The sequence below is a fragment of the Cherax quadricarinatus genome, chromosome 35 (genome assembly GCF_038502225.1).
Source record: "Cherax quadricarinatus isolate ZL_2023a chromosome 35, ASM3850222v1, whole genome shotgun sequence".
NCBI lineage: Eukaryota > Metazoa > Arthropoda > Malacostraca > Decapoda > Parastacidae > Cherax > Cherax quadricarinatus.
The window spans coordinates 9,003,065-9,026,343 of record NC_091326.1 but is presented as its reverse complement, the minus strand read 5'-3'; the positions used below and the strand labels follow the sequence as shown (position 1 = coordinate 9,026,343).

The window sequence follows — 23,279 nt, the reverse complement described above, 5'->3', positions numbered from 1 at the left end:
AAGTATACACGATATGATGTAGGGCGAAATGACAGTAGTTTGTTGGATTATGTATTGGTAGATAAAAGACTGTTGAGTAGACTTCAGGATGTACATGTTTATAGAGGGGCCACAGATATATCAGATCACTTTCTAGTTGTAGCTACACTGAGAGTAAAAGGTAGATGGGATACAAGGAGAATAGAAGCATCAGGGAAGAGAGAGGTGAAGGTTTATAAACTAAAAGAGGAGGCAGTTAGGGTAAGATATAAACAGCTATTGGAGGATAGATGGGCTAATGAGAGCATAGGCAATGGGGTCGAAGAGGTATGGGGTAGGTTTAAAAATGTAGTGTTAGAGTGCTCAGCAGAAGTTTGTGGTTACAGGAAAGTGGGTGCAGGAGGGAAGAGGAGCGATTGGTGGAATGATGATGTAAAGAGAGTAGTAAGGGAGAAAAAGTTAGCATATGAGAAGTTTTTACAAAGTAGAAGTGATGCAAGGAGGGAAGAGTATATGGAGAAAAAGAGAGAAGTTAAGAGAGTGGTGAAGCAATGTAAAAAGAGAGCAAATGAGAGACTGAGTGAGATGTTATCAACAAATTTTGTTGAAAATAAGAAAAAGTTTTGGAGTGAGATTAACAAGTTAAGAAAGCCTAGAGAACAAATGGATTTGTCAGTTAAAAATAGGAGAGGAGAGTTATTAAATGGAGAGTTAGAGGTATTGGGAAGATGGAAGGAATATTTTGAGGAATTGTTAAATGTTGATGAAGATAGGGAAGCTGTGATTTCGTGTATAGGGCAAGGAGGAATAACATCTTGTAGGAGTGAGGAAGAGCCAGTTGTGAGTGTGGGGGAAGTTCGTGAGGCAGTAGGTAAAATGAAAGGGGGTAAGGCAGCCGGGATTGATGGGATAAAGATAGAAATGTTAAAAGCAGGTGGGGATATAGTTTTGGAGTGGTTGGTGCAATTATTTAATAAATGTATGGAAGAGGGTAAGGTACCTAGGGATTGGCAGAGAGCATGCATAGTTCCTTTGTATAAAGGCAAAGGGGATAAAAGAGAGTGCAAAAATTATAGGGGGATAAGTCTGTTGAGTGTACCTGGTAAAGTGTATGGTAGAGTTATAATTGAAAGAATTAAGAGTAAGACGGAGAATAGGATAGCAGATGAACAAGGAGGCTTTAGGAAAGGTAGGGGGTGTGTGGACCAGGTGTTTACAGTGAAACATATAAGTGAACAGTATTTGGATAAGGCTAAAGAGGTGTTTGTGGCATTTATGGATTTGGAAAAGGCGTATGACAGGGTGGATAGGGGGGCAATGTGGCAGATGTTGCAAGTGTATGGTGTAGGAGGTAGGTTACTGAAAGCAGTGAAGAGTTTTTACGAGGATAGTGAGGCTCAAGTTAGAGTATGTAGGAAAGAAGGAAATTTTTTCCCAGTAAAAGTAGGCCTTAGACAAGGATGTGTGATGTCACCGTGGTTGTTTAATATATTTATAGATGGGGTTGTAAGAGAAGTAAATGCGAGGGTCTTGGCAAGAGGCGTGGAGTTAAAAGATAAAGAATCACACACAAAGTGGGAGTTGTCACAGCTGCTCTTTGCTGATGACACTGTGCTCTTGGGAGATTCTGAAGAGAAGTTGCAGAGATTGGTGGATGAATTTGGTAGGGTGTGCAAAAGAAGGAAATTAAAGGTGAATACAGGAAAGAGTAAGGTTATGAGGATAACAAAAAGATTAGGTGATGAAAGATTGAATATCAGATTGGAGGGAGAGAGTATGGAGGAGGTGAACGTATTCAGATATTTGGGAGTGGACGTGTCAGCGGATGGGTCTATGAAAGATGAGGTGAATCATAGAATTGATGAGGGAAAAAGAGTGAGTGGTGCACTTAGGAGTCTGTGGAGACAAAGAACTTTGTCCTTGGAGGCAAAGAGGGGAATGTATGAGAGTATAGTTTTACCAACGCTCTTATATGGGTGTGAAGCGTGGGTGATGAATGTTGCAGCGAGGAGAAGGCTGGAGGCAGTGGAGATGTCATGTCTGAGGGCAATGTGTGGTGTGAATATAATGCAGAGAATTCGTAGTTTGGAAGTTAGGAGGAGGTGCGGGATTACCAAAACTGTTGTCCAGAGGGCTGAGGAAGGGTTGTTGAGGTGGTTCGGACATGTAGAGAGAATGGAGCGAAACAGAATGACTTCAAGAGTGTATCAGTCTGTAGTGGAAGGAAGGCGGGGTAGGGGTCGGCCTAGGAAGGGTTGGAGGGAGGGGGTAAAGGAGGTTTTGTGTGCGAGGGGCTTGGACTTCCAGCAGGCATGCGTGAGCGTGTTTGATAGGAGTGAATGGAGACAAATGGTTTTTAATACTTGACGTGCTGTTGGAGTGTGAGCAAAGTAACATTTATGAAGGGATTCAGGGAAACCGGCAGGCCGGACTTGAGTCCTGGAGATGGGAAGTACAGTGCCTGCACTCTGAAGGAGGGGTGTTAATGTTGCAGTTTAAAAACTGTAGTGTAAAGCACCCTTCTGGCAAGACAGTGATGGAGTGAATGATGGTGAAAGTTTTTCTTTTTCGGGCCACCCTGCCTTGGTGGGAATCGGCCGGTGTGATAATATAAAAAATATAAAAAGGCTGGAAATCAGCAAGCTGACCAGACAAGTTCCTGCAAGACGTACCCCATCAGTCAGGATGTTGACAACTCAAGACTACAAGAGCCTGGCCGATAGGCTATTACCTTAGACTAGACAAAAAAAAAAAAAAAAAAAAAAAAAAAAAAAAAAAAAAAAAAAAAGTCTCCCAACACTGGTCTTAGACCATCCGTTCAGTGGTATCGGCACTATCATGGGTGCGAGAAGACAGTGGTGCTCAGGTCATTCACAAATGAGGGATCCATTGTCCCTTTAGTAGGTCATGGTGGCAGCAACCGCCATCTATCCTGCACGAGACTAGTCTTTAGTGGCAGAGTCATAGGTCACCAGGGAAATTTGGTCTCGGGCAGCCAAAGTGCATTTTATATTTATATTCCAGCCTGGTTAAGATTTTCTATTAATTTAAACCGTGTAGGGTGAAATATTTAAATGTATTGTCAAGAGTTAAAAGAAACTGCATTAGTTACTCCACACATATTTAGTTACGCCACGATATTACATCACTAGTCAGCCGTACTATTCTTAAATGTTTTTGCCAGCAACTATACAAAAAGGTTTACTTGAGACTAGAGAGATTTCGATTTTCGATTCTGTAGGGTAGATATGAAGATTAACTATTGCAGTTTTGCCCAGCATGTGATGCCAGATCAAAGTTCCTGATGGGGTATGTAGACAGTAACAAGATTTATGATGGTACGCTTAGTATCAATTTCATATTTCTTAGCAATAATTGACATACATTTCATTACATTCGCTGCCTGACCACGGTGGAGTGCGGTTGTGCTCGGCACCCCTCTGCTGTCTTCAGGCGAGCTCCCTCAGTACATCAACAACCATCGAGTAGTGAGGACGTGCGCTGCTCAGTTTGGGATATCAAAATGGCTGAACCTACAGTATGAAGAGTAAATACTATCTGCATAGAGCTGGTTCGTGGTACGTTAAGTGGAGATACGATGAACGTACTTCTCCCTAACATCATCAGGGACACACATGGTATCCCCAACGAGGAATTATATGGCGTCGCTCTTAATGGTTTGACAAGAATCTTCGTGAAATTTCTAAGAGCCGGCTTCTACACAAGAATTGTTGAGCAGTACCAGGAACAATGCATGAGTGAATTCAGCGATGGATGTTGTGTTACATGATGTTTCTAAGTACTTCACATGGGTGAAGGTACGGAATGTACCCTTCGAGGCCACGGCGTATGGCCTACAGGAGTTTTTTCGCAGTTATGGGACAGTGCATTCTGCAACCATGGGGGTATGGAGGGATGGTCCGTATGAAGGAATGCCCGAAGGTTCTTACACCCTTAAAATGTCTTTAACAAGGCCTATACCATCCTATGTAACGATGACCGGTTGTAGAACACAGGTTTATGTGTACTATGCGGGTCAGAAAAACATGTCGTCTGTGTAGCTCTTATGAGCACATGGCGGCCCAGTGTCCTAGGAGGCGGGCTCCTCGAATTCTGGAAACGCCGATTGTGATTCAACAGTCTAGTGATTTGGTGCCTGGCTCTGTTGCCTCGGGAGGCCGGAGGTCTGATCTCTGGAGCAAGGAGGTCGACCGGGAGGTGGCGGTGGCGGAGACGTGTGTCACTCTCCCAGGGGAGTCGGGGGAGTCAAAGGTGATATCTGAGGAGTCTTTTGTCCAGGAAGCTTCGACTCAGGAGGGTTTACTGGCAGATGTGATCAAGGACTTTTTGGATGGGGAGGAGCCCGGTGCAGAAGGTGCCCTCAGTTTATGTGAAGTTGGAGAGCTGGAGGGACAACAAACTGTGGAGAAAGACTTTAGTAAGAAAAGGCTGGAGCATGTGGTGGCCGTGGAGGTACACCAGGAGGATTCGTCTGAGGGTGAGATGTGTGTAAGTGGAAGTTCTAGGAAAAGAACTGCGGCATCAGAGATAGACGAGGTTATTACCCCGGGGGAGAGGCCGGGGAAGAAGTCATGGGCAGCGGTTGTGGAGCTGATGCCACATAGTGGTAGAGGTGCGCCCGAGTTGCACAGTGGGAGAGGGAGGGGGGAGGTGACTGCACAGGATAACTGGAGTGGTAAAGGAATACGTAATGTGAAAAGTGCAGCGAGTAAATCCCAGCGGCATAGGGGAAAGCCGCCCCTTCTATAATTTTCAGAAGTGTCACGCTTAATGTTAATGGACTTAAGACTGAGGTTAAGAAAGTTTGGTTGGAGTGGTTTTTACGGCGGTTTGATGTAGACATTTGCTTTTTGCAAGAGCATAATCATAGGGCTGGTTGTGTGTTGAGGTTAAAAGGATATCAGATGTATGTTACCAGTGGTTTGCAATTGAAAGGTGGGGTAGCAGTGGCGATAAAGGAGACCAGCCCCTTGCGTGTCATTGGCTGGGAAGAGGGGGGGGGTGGGAGGGTCGTGAGGGTGGATGGTGTCTGGGGTGAGAGTCGAGCAAGTTTCTTAGGAGTTTACATGCCAGCAACTAGTAATACCAGGGTAAAAGTAGATTTTGTCAGGGAGGTACTGATGTATCACTTGAGAGGTTTGCCTGCTATAACAGTAATTGGAGGTGATTGGAATTGTGTGATTCGGAGTGGTGATGTCGAACCGAGAGGGGCGGGTTGTGTGTCGAGTGTTCTGAGGGATGTATTGCGAGATATTGGGGTTGTAGATGTGGTGGGGAGGGGGGGATACCTAGTGGAGCACACGTTCCTCTGTAGGGGATATGAAGCGCGATTGGACAGAATCTACATTAAGCAGGGAATGGACGTTGTGAGGGTGCAAACCCTTGACGTGGGGTTTTCTGATCACAGGGCGGTAATAGCAGATTTGATGTGGGATGGAGTGGTGCGTATTTATTCTGGGTACTGGAAATTAAATGTAAGGCTTCTTAAGGAGGAGGGGGAGGGGCCTTTTTTCAGTGATTGGTGGTTGCCTTTTTGGGAGGCTAGGGACAGGGAGATAGATCTGTTAGATTGGTGGGAAATGCAGGCCAAACCTGGAATAGCGAATTTTTTTAAGGTAAGGGGACGAGAAGAGGCGAGGTGGCGTTTTGGGTTGCAAAATTATCTGGAGGGACAGTTGCAAGATTGTTATGTTGGGGGAGGTGGTAGGAGGGATGAAATGGACAGTCTGCGGAGTAGAATCACTGAATTACACAATGATAGGTTTGATGCAATTAGGGTTAGGGCGGGGTTAGAGGATGTTTTGTGGGGTGATAAGCCGTCTGGGTATGTTTTACGTAAATTTAGGGATCGACAGAGTGTAACCACCATTCTACAATTGGAGACAAGCCCTGGGGTGGGAGGGTATCCAGTGGGTCGAGTCCTATCCAATACGGAAAGTATGAGTCTTTATGCAGATAGTTGGTTTAGGTGAGAAATGGAGTTGGAGGGAGGGGGGTTCCTGGGAGGGTATTTTTGAAGGGGGGTTCCATAGCGTTTTAAGTGAGCAGGATAGAGTGGGGTTGGAGGTTGGTATAAGTGAGGTGGAAGAGGCAGTTTTCGGGATGAGTACCGGGAAAACACCAGGGATAGACGGTATACCAAATGATTTTTATAGAACACATTGGGGGTGTATTAGGCAGTTTTGTTAGGCTATTGGACCATATGTTAACTAGTGGGAAGTTGGGCACATCGCAAAGTACGGGTGTCATAGTTTTGGTGCCAAAGAAGAGGGGGGGTAGAGAGTTGAGTGCTTACCGTGCAATATCTTTGATGTGCGCGGATTACAAGGTTTTTGCGAAAATTTTGGGTAATAGACTGAAGAAGGTCATGGGGTCGGTGATACATGGGGGACAGTTTGGTATCCCGGGGAGGAGTATGCGGGTAGGTCATGGTCGTATTCGGGATTTTCTTGAGGGTAGGTATTCTAGGTCTGGATTGGGAGAAAGCTTATGATTATGTGGATAGGGAATTTGTGATTGAGAGTATGGTGAGAATGGGTTTTGGAGGGAGGGTGGTTGGATGGGTGAGGACTTTGTATGAGAATGCATTAATGAGAGTACAGGTAAATGGGAGGTTGGGTAGTTCTGTAAGCATGGGGAGGGGTTTAAGGCAGGGGTGTCCACTCTCCCAAATACTCTTTGCATGTATGCAGAATTCTTTCTATGTTCTGGTTGATGGTGGGATGGGAAGGATGGGGGAGAGTGGAGGATATTGTGGGAATATTGTTGGTTATGTAGATGATACAACTGTTTTACTTAATGAGATAGAAGATTTAAGAAAAGTGGGAAGGATAATTGAGATTTTTGGGAATGCTACGGGGATGAGAGTTAATAAGCAGAAATCACGGTTGCTGGAGGTAGGCGCTTGGGTAGGAGGGACCTTGGGGGAGGAGTTTGGTTGGATAACTGTAGATAGGCTAAAGATTTGTGGGATTTTGTTTTTGGCAGATGCACAGGAGAGCAGGAGGGTTAATTCAGAAATGGTAATGGACAGAGCTTTGAGTAGGCTCAGGAGTTTAAGGGCCGGGGATGTAACCTTGCATCAAAGGGTTGTGGTGGTAAATACGCTGATTTATAGTAAGGTGTGGGGAGTGGCGGAAATTTACCCATTACGAAGTCAGGATATTATGGAAATGCAAAGAAGAGTCTTAAGGTATGTGTGGGGTTATGGGAGGGCGTGGTTGGGCAAAGATGTAGTAATGACTGCGGTAATGCAGGGAGGACTGGGATTGATTGCATTAGGGTCTAGGGTGAAGGCGCTATATGTGAAGCAGAGGTATATTCGGGCAGCGGGGGAAAGGGGTCTTCGGGTGGGGGAGGTGATGGGGGATATCCGCAAATGGTGGGGTGGCAGGGACTTAGTGGAGTGTGAAGATATGTTGCGGTTTATGTTAAAGGTATGCAATGTTAAAAAACTCAAGGTAAAACGGTTAGTGGGTGTGGGTCGTCGTCAGGAATTAATGCAAGGGATGGCAGTTTATCCCACATATGATTGGAGAGTGATATGGGTGGAATTTAGTAAATTAAGAATACCGGCAAGAGCGAAGGAATTAGTATATAGATTTCTTATGGGGACGTTAGCATCGAAAGAGGTGCTAAGACGAATGGGTTTTGTGAGAGGCGTCATGTGGTTTTTGTGGGGAAGTTGAAACGGCTTTTCATGTAGTATATTTTTGTTCTGCATTGGAGGTGGTAAGATTGTGGTTGAAGAGGGTTTTCTTTTTATTGGGGGGGGGACATATCACCCCTTAGGGCTTTAATGTTAGATATGGGAGGGGTACCCAAAGAGGTGGGAAGGGCTATCAGATACGTAATAGTTGATTACTTGTATGTTTCTTGGGGGATGAGGGAGGTGGAGGGGAACATTAGGATAAAAGCGTTGGCGGCGAGTTTTTATAGGACAGCATGTAGGAATAAACAATTATATGGGGGAAGGTGGGTAATTAGTTTTCCGGAGGGTTATCGTGGACTTACTGTTGAACATCTACTCCGTTTGGGTATGGGGTGAGAGGCAAGGGGTTGGTCTCTTCAGTGGTGCGTCCTCTTTGAGTGATTGGAAGCCTGATGAGGAAGGTTGATTGGTTTGCAAGGTGGTTGATGTGGGTAAGTTTATTTGTAGGGAGCCGTTGGGGGCTCCGGAGTATGTAGACCTTATGAATTTGTAAAATCACAGAGTCAAAAGTTGTATGTGATTTTCGATTTTTTCCCTTATTGTCATAAGAACCATTTGATATAGGAGGTTTAGATTTATATAATATTGTGAGGTTATGTTTTATATATTTTCAATCTGATGATAGATTTAGCCTTGTCATCCGTCTCTTTTTATCGTATTGAATGGGTACTTTATGCACTATGTACGAAAATATACAAGTATTTGATGGGGTTTATATATACCCTTATTTTGTATGGAAGGTCCTATTATATATCGAGTGTTAATCGGTAACATTAACTTTGTGTGTGTGTAGGTGTGTTTGTGGGAACCAATGTCTTAGGTATAGTTCTATCATTGAATGTAATATTTTTAGTTTATTTGCAGACAAGTCATTTAGCGATTTATTTCTATGTATGATTCAGTTTGTTCTTATGAATAAGTGCACATACACATGTGTGTATATGCATGCGTATATGTATACATATATATATGATTGTAGGACTCGTTCCTACATGTCTTATAATGACCCTGACTGTTTTTGTTTGGAAGTTGGTTGGTTGGGTTATTTTAGTAGAAATTGTTATCAATGACCATTCATTAGGGAAATTAATGTATGTTATATAGAACGGTGACTGTACATACGGGGGGGGGGGTAGAAGTGTCAGCTGTGTCTGCAATGGCAATAATGAGTATTGTAAAGGAGGGTTTGAAGGTTATGTATATGGTTGTGGGTTATGTATATGGTTGTGGGTTATGTATATGGTTGTAATATGGCCATGATCTATGGTGTTCTAAATGTATCAGGATTGTGTTTTAGAGGTTTTGTAATATCTAGTATGGTTTTTATTTTACTCTTATACTTACTATATTTGTTCTATGTTTTAATAAAAATATACAAAAAAAAAAAAGATCTGTAAAGTCTTAATGTTAATTATTAAAGGATTTTTATATATTTTGATTCCTTTTTCAATACATGCAAAACCAAAAATAAATAACACCAGGTTTCAATTTCAAGTCATGTAGTTTTCTGATAGTTATTTAATATAACCAAAGTACTAGTGAGTGTGCAATGTTTTAGTTTCTATGATATTGTTTTTGTACATAAATTATTATATGTCCATAGCACCATTGAATGCGCAATGCTTTAGTTTATATGACATTCTTTTGTATATAAAATTTCATACACAATATGAATACGACTGTCAGGTTTGGTTATATATTTATTTGGTGTTTAAGGTATGTTCCGATAGTTCTCTGTTTGGTTATATATATTGTTGTCTTACATAAAGCTTTCACGGTTCTTGTTTTAAAATCAATTTTGTATATCACACATCTATACTGTGTTTTTGTCAATTATGTATAACATACATGTATACTGTGTTTTTTAAATAAAAATATATAAAAAAAAACTATACAAAAAGGTTTACTTGAGACTAGAGAGATTTCGATTTTCGATTCTGTAGGGTAGATATGAAGATTAACTATTGCAGTTTTGCCCAGCATGTGATGCCATATCAAAGTTCCTGAGGGGGTATGTAGACAGTAACAAGATTTATGATGGTACGCTTAGTATCAATTTCATATTTCTTAGCAATAATTGACATACATTTCATTAACAAAAAAAAAAAAAAAAACTTCCATTGTAACAAAAAAAAAATACACATCGTACTTCATGCTAAGATTATACGAACGCTTTCTGATAATTTTGCGAATGCATAAATTTGTATTATCCCCCCACCCACAAATAAGAACATCCAATTAAACAAAAATTAAGCTTTATCCTTCCAAAGAAAAAATAAAAATAAATGTCTTACGTTAAGTGACTAAGTTGCGCAAATCTAAGCAAGCGTCTGGAACCAGGCCACGGAGGCTGTGGCTCTCAGAATATACTACAGGCTAGGATTGGTCAAGTTAGTACTTAAAAAAATCACTGGGGAAGGAGAATAAAGTTACTCAAACAATTATAGAATGGTCTGATTTACATTACCCTAATTTAAAATAAACTGCATGAACTTACCATTAGCATTTATCTTAAATCCAAACGTCTCTGCAGTGAGATACTTTGCCTTGGCGTTGATGAGACCGATAGTCCAGCAGCCCGAGCCGGTAGTGGTGCCGTTCAGCTCGCACCCGTTAAAGCCGTTCACGCCATTCAGACGAGACATCTGGCGAGCAGAAACAATTCACTATTAAAAGTCATACTCACCACCACTACCTATTTCATACAATAAAAACTTATTAAAGCATCTAATGTTACTAAGGAGTATAACTTACGCTGATATTTAATTACGCGTTTTGTGCCTCTGAATTTGAGTTTTTCATCCCTCAGTCATTAAAAATCACTGTTTCAACTATAAAAATGATCAAAACACGAACACAGCCTTTCAAGACGATACCACTAGCAGACAGTCAATGAAGTCTACCTTCACAGTCTTCAAAGTAGAACGCGAAATCTGAAGACATGGTAAGCAAAGCCGAACGAAATGCAATTAAGAATGGTTCCTTCAAATTAATATTATATATCATCTATGTATACATGGGAAAGCGCTGAACCCGTTGGAGGTCGTACAACACCTGGGGAATGATACGAAATCAGGTTTGATCTGAAGGGGAACTATTCATTCTTTTGAATAGAATCATGACGCTTCATTTGAAGGGGTTTCTGCGTAACATGCCTGCTGAAACCAATTGCGAAAAGCTTTAATCTCTTGTATAGCATTGTCCATGTTGAGGTTACAAATATTTCAGTCTTAATGGGGGGTCGAATTTCCTTTCCTGCAAGTATACCCTTCAATGAGAGGAATGGGGGGCGAAGTGCCTTAATGCTTGTGACGGGCTCTTAATCCAAAGAATTGGGGCTGCTCTCCCCAGTTACCTACTTGCGGAATTAACCTTGTGGGTTTAGGTTTCCCATGAATATACTTGCAGGCGTAAAATGGTTGCAAGTAATCCTGATTTAGAGGAAATGGTATGGTGATACCGAAATGTGGAAAAAGACACGTGTACAGTTCAGGATATTTATTAAAGGAAACTTTTCGCCACGAGTGGCTTCTTCAGTCTTAATACAGAGAAAACTAAGAAAACGAGTATATATAGTGGCACGAGTCAGGTGAAGTGTCGTGTGGGTAGAGGTGGTAGTGGTAGTAGTAGTCATGGAACTAAGGTGGCGAGACTGATGCTACAGAGGGACCTGTTGACATGTTAGTTTCCAGAATGGGTAATATCCTGCTGATTAGCAATTTTGAGATGCTGTAACTACCGGACTTTTGCTTTATAGTGTTACTGACGGCAATTAGGGCAGCTTCTATGCATTTTCTCCGTCTCAAATCTTCTTTAATCACTAGTTTAGCCTCACTGAATTTCATGAGGTATCCAACAGCGTCCCTATGTTGAATACACGCGTTTTTACGGTCATTTCTGCACACATTTTTCGTGTTCGGTGATCCTAATGTCCAGAGATCTGGCAGTTTCCCCTATATATACTTTGTCACACCCCCCACATGGTATAGTGTAAATTCCTGTACCTGTGCCAGAATCATGCTTGGGTTTTTGTATTAGGTTCCTAATAGTTGGTGAACTGGTAGAAATTTTAGCCAGTTTTCTGCCAAACATTTTTGAAACTTTACTAGCAACGTTGCTGACCGGTAAAACGATGCAACTTTGAGGTCTTTCTTCAACTTGAATGGTGTTGGTCTTGTTGAGGATACGTGTCGCACATTTCATGCAGTCACGTATGAAGTGTAAGGGAAAGTGTAGTCAACTAAAAGAATGGGTGATGCATGTGCATTCTTCGAAGAACTACAGACTGGAAATTCTGTAGGCTCTCAGAAAGAAGCCAATAACTACCCCTCTTAGTTCTAGTGTCATGGTAAGAAGAAATGTAGATCGTTCTTGTAGGTAGGTTTACGGTAGACTTTAAAAGTGTTTTCCACCAGTGAGTAGGAGAACGTCGATTAAAGGTAATGGGTTTGTCCTCCTCAAATATACACTTGAGGAGAAGGACAACCAATTACCTTTTCTTTTTCCACAATCCTGATTTAACCACAATAACGAAAGTCAGAATGAATCTTTTGGGCACCTTTAACATCTTTATGTTTATAAAATATACATCATCCATACAAACTCAGGTACAGAACCTCTGCTGGTTTAGACTAGAAAAGATTTTGGTTATATAAATCTCGTCTAGACAAGACTACTACACTACTTTTACGTCATTATATGTTACACGCAGACGCGCCAAAACCCCGTGGGGGTCATGTAACGCCTGGCATTTTTATTATATTTAGGAGGAAACGCTGAACTTGTCCCTACAAGTAAACAAGACAATATTCAGATTATGGCATTTTAAAAAAACTTATTTCACGCAAATTAAATGCCACAATCCACGTCGAGTCTTTTTACATACTGTCGGTAAATTTTACCATGGTATCAAGACCACCACTATGGATCTTATTTCGATATCTTGCATTCTTTCACAAATACTTAAGGAATCAGTGTCACGCTAGGTCAAAGGTTACCTGCCCATGGTATTTATTATTTTAGACAGTCCGCAAGAGGAATTAAGCATCAGTAAGATACCCTAAATTTAGCTTGGTTGATACCAGTGTACAATATGTCCTGTACTTCTATTAGAATACTGTACAGTACTGCCTTCTCAAACAATTTAAAAGACGCTATTTGATTTAAATTTTCTTTGAGTTTGATTTCAGACTTAATAACTCGTCCAGCACATCAAAGGGGAGCGCTAAATCCGTACGGGGGTCAAACAGCACACAACTGGTATATCTTTGTACATGGAAGCCGTAAACAAATAATCTGAGAAACGAAAATGCAGGAATACGTACAAATTAAAAAGTATGACTAGAACCCAACATTTAAATTTTGTGCCATGCAAGCGTTCTGTAATTTTTGTAAGAGATGCCACTCGAAGCTCGAGATCAACCTGCTACATTACCAACTTTACCTGCCACTACATTTCTCCCATGGATGACCGCTAAATTCGTAAGGGTCATACGTCCTTGGGAATGGGAAGTTCTTGATGCGAGGAAAGAGGGTAGCTCCAATTCCTTCATCGGCTCCGAGACACCTTTCTCGAGTACTGCAACACATACGTGGCAATATGCACTTGACCCACAACTTTTACACACTTTAGAAATTACGGTTCGCATACTTAGCAGCCCAAGATATTTCACACTTACGTGTCAGGTGGTTGTTTTGTTAGGTGTTACCAACCATACGACAATCAAAGCTGAATTTTACCCGTGCACAACTAGTCGAGAATATTTAATCCCTAAAACAAGAATTAAAGCACTTTCAGAATATATACCTCCCGCCTGTGAAGAACTATTGATCCAGGAAATTCGGAATTACGTTCCACCATTCCCAAAACACTATGATCCATATGGGTTCGACACTTCCATTATTAATAATAATAACTCGATGAATGTACAATATAAACCTCGTGACTGTTCAACCTTGCTTGATAAGGAATTATGTCACAAATAAACAGCAACAAACCAGAGAAGCAGCGACTTCCTCCATAGCGGCGAGACAGCAGAGGGCAGACTGGGGAAGCCGGGCTTGTTCTGCTACACTAACTCCCAGCTTGTTCACCAGACAACTGTCTCCTAACTGCTCTTCACAAACCCACAAACCACCTCTAAACCGCATGCTTCATCACTCCCCTCCCCCATACTTCATTCTGTAAATTTACAGAAATATAATAAAAAAAACTTACGTACACAAATAACCACAAAGATTAAAACATATTAAACTATGCAATTCTTTAATTTACACTGACAATGACAGATTCCCACATAGCTGACAAAACGCAGGTAACTGACAACAGCATCAATTCCTGAATGCGCAAATTACAATATGTGCACCTGGCAATGACAAATCCGTACGGCTAGCACTGGCTAACGCTTCAGATATCTGAGTAACAATACCATTATCTAGGGACCTTAGGTGCATTCCCAAAGTAAAATGGCCATTATTATTATTATTATTATAATCAAGGGGAAGCGCTAAACCCGGAGGATTATACAGCGCCTGGGGGGGGGGATGTGGAAGGCATTCAGGCTTAATTCGGGGAACTGGAGCACAGATCCAATTTCCTAAATCAAGAGCCCCTCACCAACATCAAGGAACCTTCCTTGAGGGGCGTAAAATGGCCAAAACTCCCAAATAAACATCCATGAATTCAGCTCAATGTCACACTCCCACCGGCCTCCAGCCAGAGCCGAGTCAACAATGCCGGCTTCTTAATTCCACTGTACCGTGTCGGTATTCACTAGGGATAAAAAAAAAATGAAAATGAGAAAAAAAGACTTGCACCCCTAGTTAGAGGGGGGAGGGGAAATAAAAGGGGCACACGAAATTAGAAGAGGAAGAGCATATGATAGAAGCAAGAAGGGACGAATGGAAGAGAGAAGTCGAGAGGAACAATAGGAAGTATGACCCCTACGTGTTTATCGTTCCAGTCCATGAAAATGAAAATATAGCAGCAATAAAAAAATAAGTAGACAAGGAAGGTGAAGAAAGAAACAGAAGAGACGAAATAAATAAAAGACGATATAAACAGAAGTAGAGGAAACAATAAGAATAGACTAAAGACAAGAGCGCAGGAAACAAAATACGGAGACGGAACGTAGAAAAACAAGAGTACATTATTATTATTATTATTATTATTATTATTATTATTATTATTATTATTATTATTATGGGAAAGAGATAACCACAAGGGTCATACAGTGCTTGGGTGATAATAGGTAAGCATGTTTTATCCAAAGAAGTGGAAGGAAGTTCCAACTGTTTAGATCAAAAGCATCAACTTGTACTGTCACTAAGGTGTGCAGATATACAGCAGACCGAGGGCAGCAAGTGACGGTGGTACTGGTATGTAAACCTCAAGACTCCGCCCAGACGAAAGGTAATAAAGAGGGAAAGAAAAGGAGAATAAGAAGGAACTAGAGGGAAGAGTAGAAGGGACACGAGAGAAGAGTACAAGAATAAAAGAAAATATAAACAGTAGAGGAAGAGAAGAAAAGAAATGAAGGAGAAGAAAGGATAAGAAAAAGAAAAATACTGACGCCAAAATTGAAAATAAATAGATATATCCAAAACTATAAAATGTCACGTAATACTTGTTTATGGTTATGATCAGTGCAAAGAATGCTAGATGATGTTACCGATGGACATAAGTCTAACGAACAAATACAGTATCATATAGCAGTTCAACTTTTATGGCGTGTGTGTTGTGTGCGGTTACCCTCGGTTCAATAGAGTTAAACTCCATACACGAGACTTAGGACGGCCGATGTCAGAGGGTCTCACATTCAACGATCACAACAATGTTGCTATCATTACTGCAAGAAAAATAACAGGCTATATAACTAGAGCCAATGATGACACTCTTCAGGTCACTTATTTTCTCCAGACTGGAATACTGCTGTATATTAACAGTTTCCCTCAAAGCTAAAAATCGTACAGAGAACTTTCACTGCCCATATACATTAAAACATCTTAACTACTGGGATTGTTTGAAGTATCTTGAATTACGCTTCTTGGAATGTAGAAAAAAAAAAGGACATCATAACTGACACCTGAAAAATCCTGGAGGGATGCCCCAACCCTGCACACCGAAATCACTCCAAAAACAAAAGATTTAGCAGACGATATAAAATACCTCCAATAAAAGGCAAGAGGGTGAAGACTATACACTATGAGAGAACTTGATAAGTATCAGAGTCCTCTACTTTTCAACACTCTTGATGGTCAATAAGAAACTTGGTAAGTTGATCAGCACTGCGTGCTGCCAGCACCAACCGCCTGGTCGATTACCCCAGCAACTAGAAGGGGTCTGGTCTTGAACCCTTGAACCAAGCCGCAGGGGCGATGGTTCAGGAAGCGTCGTAAACGTAAGGTTAAATCATGAATAACTTCTACTATTCATGTACACCTTTTTATGACTTTCGAGTTTTTCTATTCCCAGGCTCGTATGTTACTTGCCTAGTCAACTAGGCAGTTGTTTGCGGCTCACATATCCATCACAGCCTGGTTGATCTGGCACCTGGAGTTGTACAGTTTCCTCTTGGAGACTTCTACCAGCAATGTTTCTAATATCTTCTGGTAAAATATTGAATAGTCTAGACTCTAGACTATTAAATATCTGGCTCTAGACTCTAGAGCCACAGATATTTCTACAATGTTCTCTTATTATGCCGATGGCGCTCCTGTTTTTCACTGGGTTTATTTTTCTCTCACGTCAGTATGTTATGGCAATGTGCAGATTTGGGACAAGGCCCTCTAGTACTATCCAGGTATATATTGTGATATATCTCTCTCTCCTCCGCTCAAGTGAGTACATATTTAAGATTTTCAATGTAGTATTCTCATTAATTTAAAAGCTTTGTTGGCTCTTTGCTCCCCACAAATGATCTCGGTATCTGTTCTAGCTCTTATCTCTCTCCTGCACTGAATGGGGTCGTTAATATTGAACAATATTCCAAACGAGAGAACAAGTGATTTGAAAAGTGTCACCATTGGCAGTATTTCCCTTGTTTTGAAAGCTCTCATTATCCACCCCGTCATCCTCCTGCCTGTCGTCACATTTGCTTTATTGTGTTCTTTGAAAGAAAAGTTAGCCGACATAATTACACAAAGGTCTTTTACGTGTTCCTTTCGTTTTATTTGATGATCCTCACGAGTTTTGAATACAGTGTCCCTTGTGAGTTCTTCATTCTTTCCATATCTAAGCAGCTGGAATCTACCACTTCCCACTTGAAAACTTTGCTTATATCTTCCTGCAAATTTTCAGTGTCTTCTATCAAGGTGACTTTCATGCTTATTTTAGCGCTATCTGCAAATGATACTAAATTGTGACGGGTGTTTTATATACATTTGTGAATAAGAAACAGTAGAAGTGACAGGACAGTGCCTTGAGGTACTGAACTTTTAACCTCTGATGATACTGGATTTTGTTGTTTACTACTACTACTACTGCTGCTACTACTACTACTACTGCTACTACTACTACTGCTACTGCTGCTACTACTACTACTACTCTGTGATCTGTTAAAAAATTATGTAAGATGCATCAATCCAAATTCTTTTTAAGGTAAAAACTTTAGTAAAGACGATGAAAATGAAAATAAATGGTAAAAATCTATCACATCACAACTCACGCTGGATGATTTGGGTCAGCTGAGTCATGACTTATCCCTCGTTTCCCACACCAATACCAGAAGCGAACGAACGGTCCGTATATTGTGCTTTTCTCCCTAACAACAACAATGACATGCACAATACATGTGTAGGGTTCAAAGGAACAAAACATCCTGACAAAGATTGTTATAGTCTAACATCCAAGCAATAAAACTCATTTAGTTTAAGACCTATATGAACAGAGTTTACTGATTAAACGAATAATTAATTTTATTTCATTAATGCACAAATTAACTTAAAAACAATCTTAACATTAAAAATAAAACTATGGTATATGTTTCCGAATTAAAATAATAAAAAACCCAGGAAGCACAAGTTCCCAAGCAATGATACGCATGATTAAGCTATAGGAACACTGATGAGGTGATATGCAACTTTATCTAAATCTGTGTTCTCGTTGTGGCAGGTGCCGGTAGCCTCCACCCTGGTAGGGGCGTCGAGTCCTCCACAGGTAGTGCTGCTGTCGTCATCACACCGGAAGTGGCCCTTCCGGACGCCCTGATAGTGCCATCCTCCCCAAACTATTGTTGGTAACACCTCCAGCCTGGGACTTACTGTAATGAGCACAGCGACACTGCGCAACACTATGCACCCCCTTCAGAGCTGGTCAACCTGTTTACTTGTAGACAATTCCGAGGGCCACCGCCCCAGTGACCCGGTCACAGATCAGGCCCCCCTGGTGTCAGCAAGTTTCAGTGCTCTTCTGTTGCATATCCCGGAGGCCGCCCTCTATCCCCATAGCAGATATCTTAATAACAAGGCATGAAAGACTTCCTTTCCCGCATCGTAATCACACCAAATACATGTGAAAACTTACGGCACGTGATTAGACTTCGTTGGTGGGAGGAGCTGTACCCCTCTTCATTTATTATTACATTCATGGTAAGCGCTAAACCCGTAGGGGTCATACAGAGCCTGGAGGCCAGAACATCATTCAGGTTCGATCCAAGAAAAGGAAGCACAGGCCCAATTCCTTAGATTAGGAGCCCCTCACCGGGATCAAGGAACCTTCCATGAGGAAGTCACTCCCTAGCAATGTAAAAAGCTCCTGTACCTCAGGGCACGGTCCTAGTTCCACTCCTTTTCCTCATTCTCATAACATACAGTTGATAAAAGCACAAACCATAGATTTGTATAATACTTTGTGGATGATACAAAAATCAGCATGAAAGTCACCTTTGTAGAGGACACTGTAAAACTGCAAGAGGACATAAACAAAGCTTTCCAGTGGGCGGTACACAATAACATGATGCACAATGGGGACAAATTTCATTTACTCAGATATAGAAAAAATGAGGGACTCAAAAGGGGGAACTGTATACAAAACACAGGAGGGTTAACCCCATAGAGTGAAAAGAGCATGTGAAACACCTTGGTATAATAATGTCAGTTGACCTATCTTTTAAAGAATACACTAAAGCAAATGCTGAGAAGGTCGGGAAAATGACAGGGTGGAAAATGAGAGTTTTTCAAAACAAGAGATATAATGCCAATGGGAACACTTCAAATTACTCTTCCTCTCTCGTTTGGAGTACTGCCCAGTGTTGACAGCTCCATTCAGAGCGGGTGAGATAATAAGAGCTGGAAAAAAAAGATCGTTTATTGCTCATATAAACCCAATGCATAAAGTATTTAAATAATTAGGAATGCCTCAAAGAACTAGAAATGTACTCTGTGGAAAAAGGGCGAGTATGTTATGTGATAATATACACATGGAAGGTACCGAAGGACCTGGTCCCAAATCTCCACTCTACAATAACAGTGTTCTGTGGTAAGAGATGAGAGGGAATGAAAACAGACCCAGTGAAAAGAGTCATAGGCACAAGATAAGAACATTGCACCAACATCCATGGGACTAGGCTTTTCAACTTGCTACCAGCAGGTATCATAAATATTACTGGAACCAGTGTAAAAGCCCACAAAAGGAAACTAGATTACTACCTCCGTGGTGTGCTGTATCAACTGGGCTGATGGGTATGTGGGCTGACGGGCTACCTGGAGTCTACGTGGAGGGTATTCCGGGGATCAATGCCCCCGCAGCCTGGTCCACAACCAGACTTCCCGGTGGATCAGGGCCTGATCAACCAGGCTGTTGCTGCTGGCCGCACGTAGTCCAAGGTACGAACCACAGCCTGGCTGATCCGGCACCGACTATCTGTCCAGCTCCCTCTTGAAGGCAGCCAGGGGCCTATTAGTAATAGTGGGAAGTTGTTGAACAGTCTTGGGCCCCGGACACTTACGGCGTTTTCTCTTAGTGTACCAATGGTGCCCCTACTTTTCACTGGGGGGTATTTTGCACCGCCTGTCCAGTCTTTTACTTTCGTAGGGAGTGATTTCTGTGTGCAGATTCGGGACCATTCCTTCTAGGATTTTCCAAGTGTATTATTATTATTATTATTATAATCAAGGGGGAAGCGCTAAACCCGGAGGATTATACAACGCCTGGGGGGGATGTGGAAGGCATTCAGGCTTAATTCGGGGAACTGGAGCACAGACCCAATTCCCTAAATCAAGAGCCCCTCACCAACATCAAGGAACCTTCCTTGAGGGGTTTCCAAGTGTAGATTATATCTTTCTCTCTCGCTGCGTTCCAGCGAGGACAAGTGCTTCCAAACGTTCCCAGTAGTTGAGGTGTTTGACAGAACTTGTGTGCAGTAAAGGTTCTCTGTACACTCTCTAAATCTGCAACTTCACCTACTTTGAACGTTAATGTACAGCAATATTCCAGCCTAGAGAGAACAAGTGATTTGAAAAGGATTATCATTGGCTTGGCCTCTCTTGTTTTGAACGTTCTCATTATCCATCCTATCATTTTCTGTGCAGCTGTAATTGTGGCACTGTTGTGATCCAGCATAAACAGCTTGGTTGACTAGGCAATCAACAGGGAGGCCTGGCCTCGTCCCAGGTTGCTGAAGTAGGAAAACTTCCAAAATAAATCATAGCTTGTCTTAATTGACCATCAAGTCCACAGCGAGAATGATGCATATGAGAATCTCTCTTTGATTTGCGAGATTTTTACTGTGTTCCATATTTAGTAGTTTTGCAGCCTGGTGTGTTTTTTACGCACAGGGAAACCACTGATGTGGTCTTTTTTTTACACCTCTTACTCCTCCTGGGTACCCATGTTGAAGCGCAGCTAAGATTCCTGTTTGTAGATGACCACACCAATCCATGGCTGCATACCTGGAGTTTAACAATTAATGTAGCTAAATCAATGTGTTTACTTTCAAGCGCCTCAGCGCTTTACTCAACGCTATTTATTTTCCGCCCTTTGTTATTTTCTCAGACAGCTCCAGTGGCACTGTATAGCTCTTTTACTGCAGTAGACTTAAAAATAAGTCTTTGGAACAGTCTTGTCGAAAAACGCATTAACAGTTTACACTGTATCTGAGATGCGAATAGTTTCTTGCTTTCTATGAGGCGGAAGCAAATCTGAATGTGGCAATGTGGCATTGTTACGGGCGGACTACCCCGCCCTTCTTCATTGTTCTCTCCTTGCAGTACGCACTTGCGGCGCCCTTCGGCCCCTGTTCGGATCACAAATGGCCTATGGCCATTTGTGATCCGAACAGGCCTATGGCCATTTGTGATCCGGCCCTAAACTTCATTCCACGCATTAAATGCACTTTCAGTTCCTATCTGCACCCTCTAACACTGCACTCACTATTTCCCTCAGAAAATATATCTCAAGACGCACGAAATCGTAATGACACGATTTCAAACAAACCATACCACGGGCGGGGATAGAACCCGCCATCAGAAAGTCATAAAACTTCAGACCGCTAGGGCGTCGGTCTGGAGTTTTATGACTCTCATCGCGGGTTCTATCCCCACCCGTGGTATGGTTTAATATATCTCAGATCACACCAGACAGTACATTTTGTCTGTTAGAACTCCTCTTATTTCATAGGTTTCGATAGCAATATAATGCACCATTCTTCAACTTTGGATGAGTAAGGCATTATCCCCTCCACCAACTCCCTCCCTACTTCCTGCGTTGCATACTTCCTGGAGCTGTTCATGTTAATTCCGAGAGCTACACAACACTCCATCCTTTTCAGACACTAAGTCTTCCCTCGCTCTTTTTACCAATAATTTCATTTTTTTTTTAGCTCTAAGCCTGAGTGGCTCGTGTCCCATCGTGCCATAGTGGGCTCTTCTTAGCTTGTACATGACTCAGTCTGGATATAGCTCCGAGAGGTGTCTCAGACATGTTATGGCTCTGGTCCTCCTTAACGGGAGGCTCCGGTTTTGCCCCAGACGTGTTCCCATCCCGGGCAGGTTTGGCAGCATTTTAGCTTACTATCGCTAGACACCAGACGCCTGGGAGTAGGGCTATATAAGGAATATGCGCTCGTAGCCATTTGAAACCAACAACGATTAACAGCCTGACAAATTCTGGTACATATAGGTATTATATTTTGTTTAACATAAGACTTAAGGCGCAACGTATGATTACGTGTGTAATAATTTATGTTGCACTTAATTAAGTGTATAGAGCAGTGAACAGATAACAGACTAATGAAGTGAAAGAAAAAAAAAATTCCGGTGACAAATTCCAACTGCTTAGATATGGAAAGAACAAAGAACACACGTCTTACATAGGATATAAAAGATGTTACACTTTTAATAGAATGAGGGGAGGGTGGAAAAAGAATGGTCAAAGATCTAAGAATGTCAGACAACCTATTGTTTAGAAAATACGCGGAGGCCGAGCTGCAAGACAAAAGATATTCTCCAATTGGGTCACATGTCCCGCGACCTGGAGCGCCAAATATCAGGACAGGCTATCCACGTCCTCGTACACGTCGAATGTTTGGTTTCCTGCTAATTACTCTCAATCATGAGGAAGCACAAAACCCACAAGGATCATACTCTTCAATGAATTAAGGCAAACCAGAAGTGTCCTCTCTCTTCTAAGTTATGGACATAGACTGCCTTCTCACTAGCAGCTAAGTGTGTTTACCCTGCTATCGACATCGACTCTACACTCGTGCTGATTTACTCTTCACCTGTTCTTACCCAGATACCGTACGGCAGATGTACCGTAGCCAATTTTTTCTGATGTATCGTAGCCAGTTTTTTCTAACTTATCTGTACACTAGCTAAGTTTACGTTTCAAACGGCTACATAACTTAATTTACCTTAACACAATCTGAAATAAATTAATAATAATTATTATTATTATTATTAAAGAGGGATGCGCTAAGCCCGTAGGGGTCATACAGCGCCTGAGACATGGGAGGTAATCGGGTTCAGTCCAAGGAAACGGAGGTCAAGTCCAATTCCTTGGATTAAGAGCCAGCATCAAGGAAATTCCTCTGAGATGTAACCTAGAATAAAAAAAAATAGATTTTTGCAATTGTTGGGAATGTTCAATAATAGTAGGAAAGTCTTAATGAAGGGGAGTCAAATAACAGTAGGCAGCTGCCGCCATTACCTTTAACATTGTTTATACGACTGTCTCTATGCTTTTGCTTAGCTGAGGTTAAATTATGTAAATTTAAATTAATTAACGCTAAATAATGTATAAGATACTCTTATTAGGGCTCTTGATGCGTGATGATGATTACCTCATTTCCCCCAAGGTGCTGTAAATCTCCGGGTTTTGCCCTTTCACGTAATAACCTAAAATAAATTACCCTAAAGTGAGATGACTTAATCTCTGTTGTACACAAAGTTGTTCAGAAATACACGAACTAATATGAGCTGGAAAATTAATGCTGTTACTGAGAGGACAATGTGGCATTATTATTATAATCACGGGGGAACGCTAAACCTGTAGGGATTATACAGCGCCTGTGGGGGGGAGGGGTCGATGGAAGGTATTCGGGCTCATTTCAGGGAACTGGAGCACAGATCC

At 41.7% G+C, this 23,279-nt stretch overlaps 1 protein-coding gene across 5 annotated transcripts in view; it reads right to left on the bottom strand.

The window, feature by feature from the left end:
* The window catches only part of sn (fascin domain-containing protein singed), a 218,270-nt gene that overhangs the window by 16,933 nt on the left and 178,058 nt on the right, over positions 1-23,279 (bottom strand). For 3 of the 5 annotated variants that reach the window (XM_070091363.1, XM_053785376.2, XM_053785377.2), the window contains exon 2: positions 10,209-10,356. In XM_070091363.1, the coding sequence (XP_069947464.1) occupies positions 10,209-10,356 (148 nt within the window). Of the gene's footprint in view, positions 1-10,208; positions 10,357-13,517; positions 13,608-13,708; positions 13,860-23,279 lie in introns of those variants that run through there. The other 2 variants (XM_053785373.2, XM_053785375.2) reach the window with 2 other exon arrangements.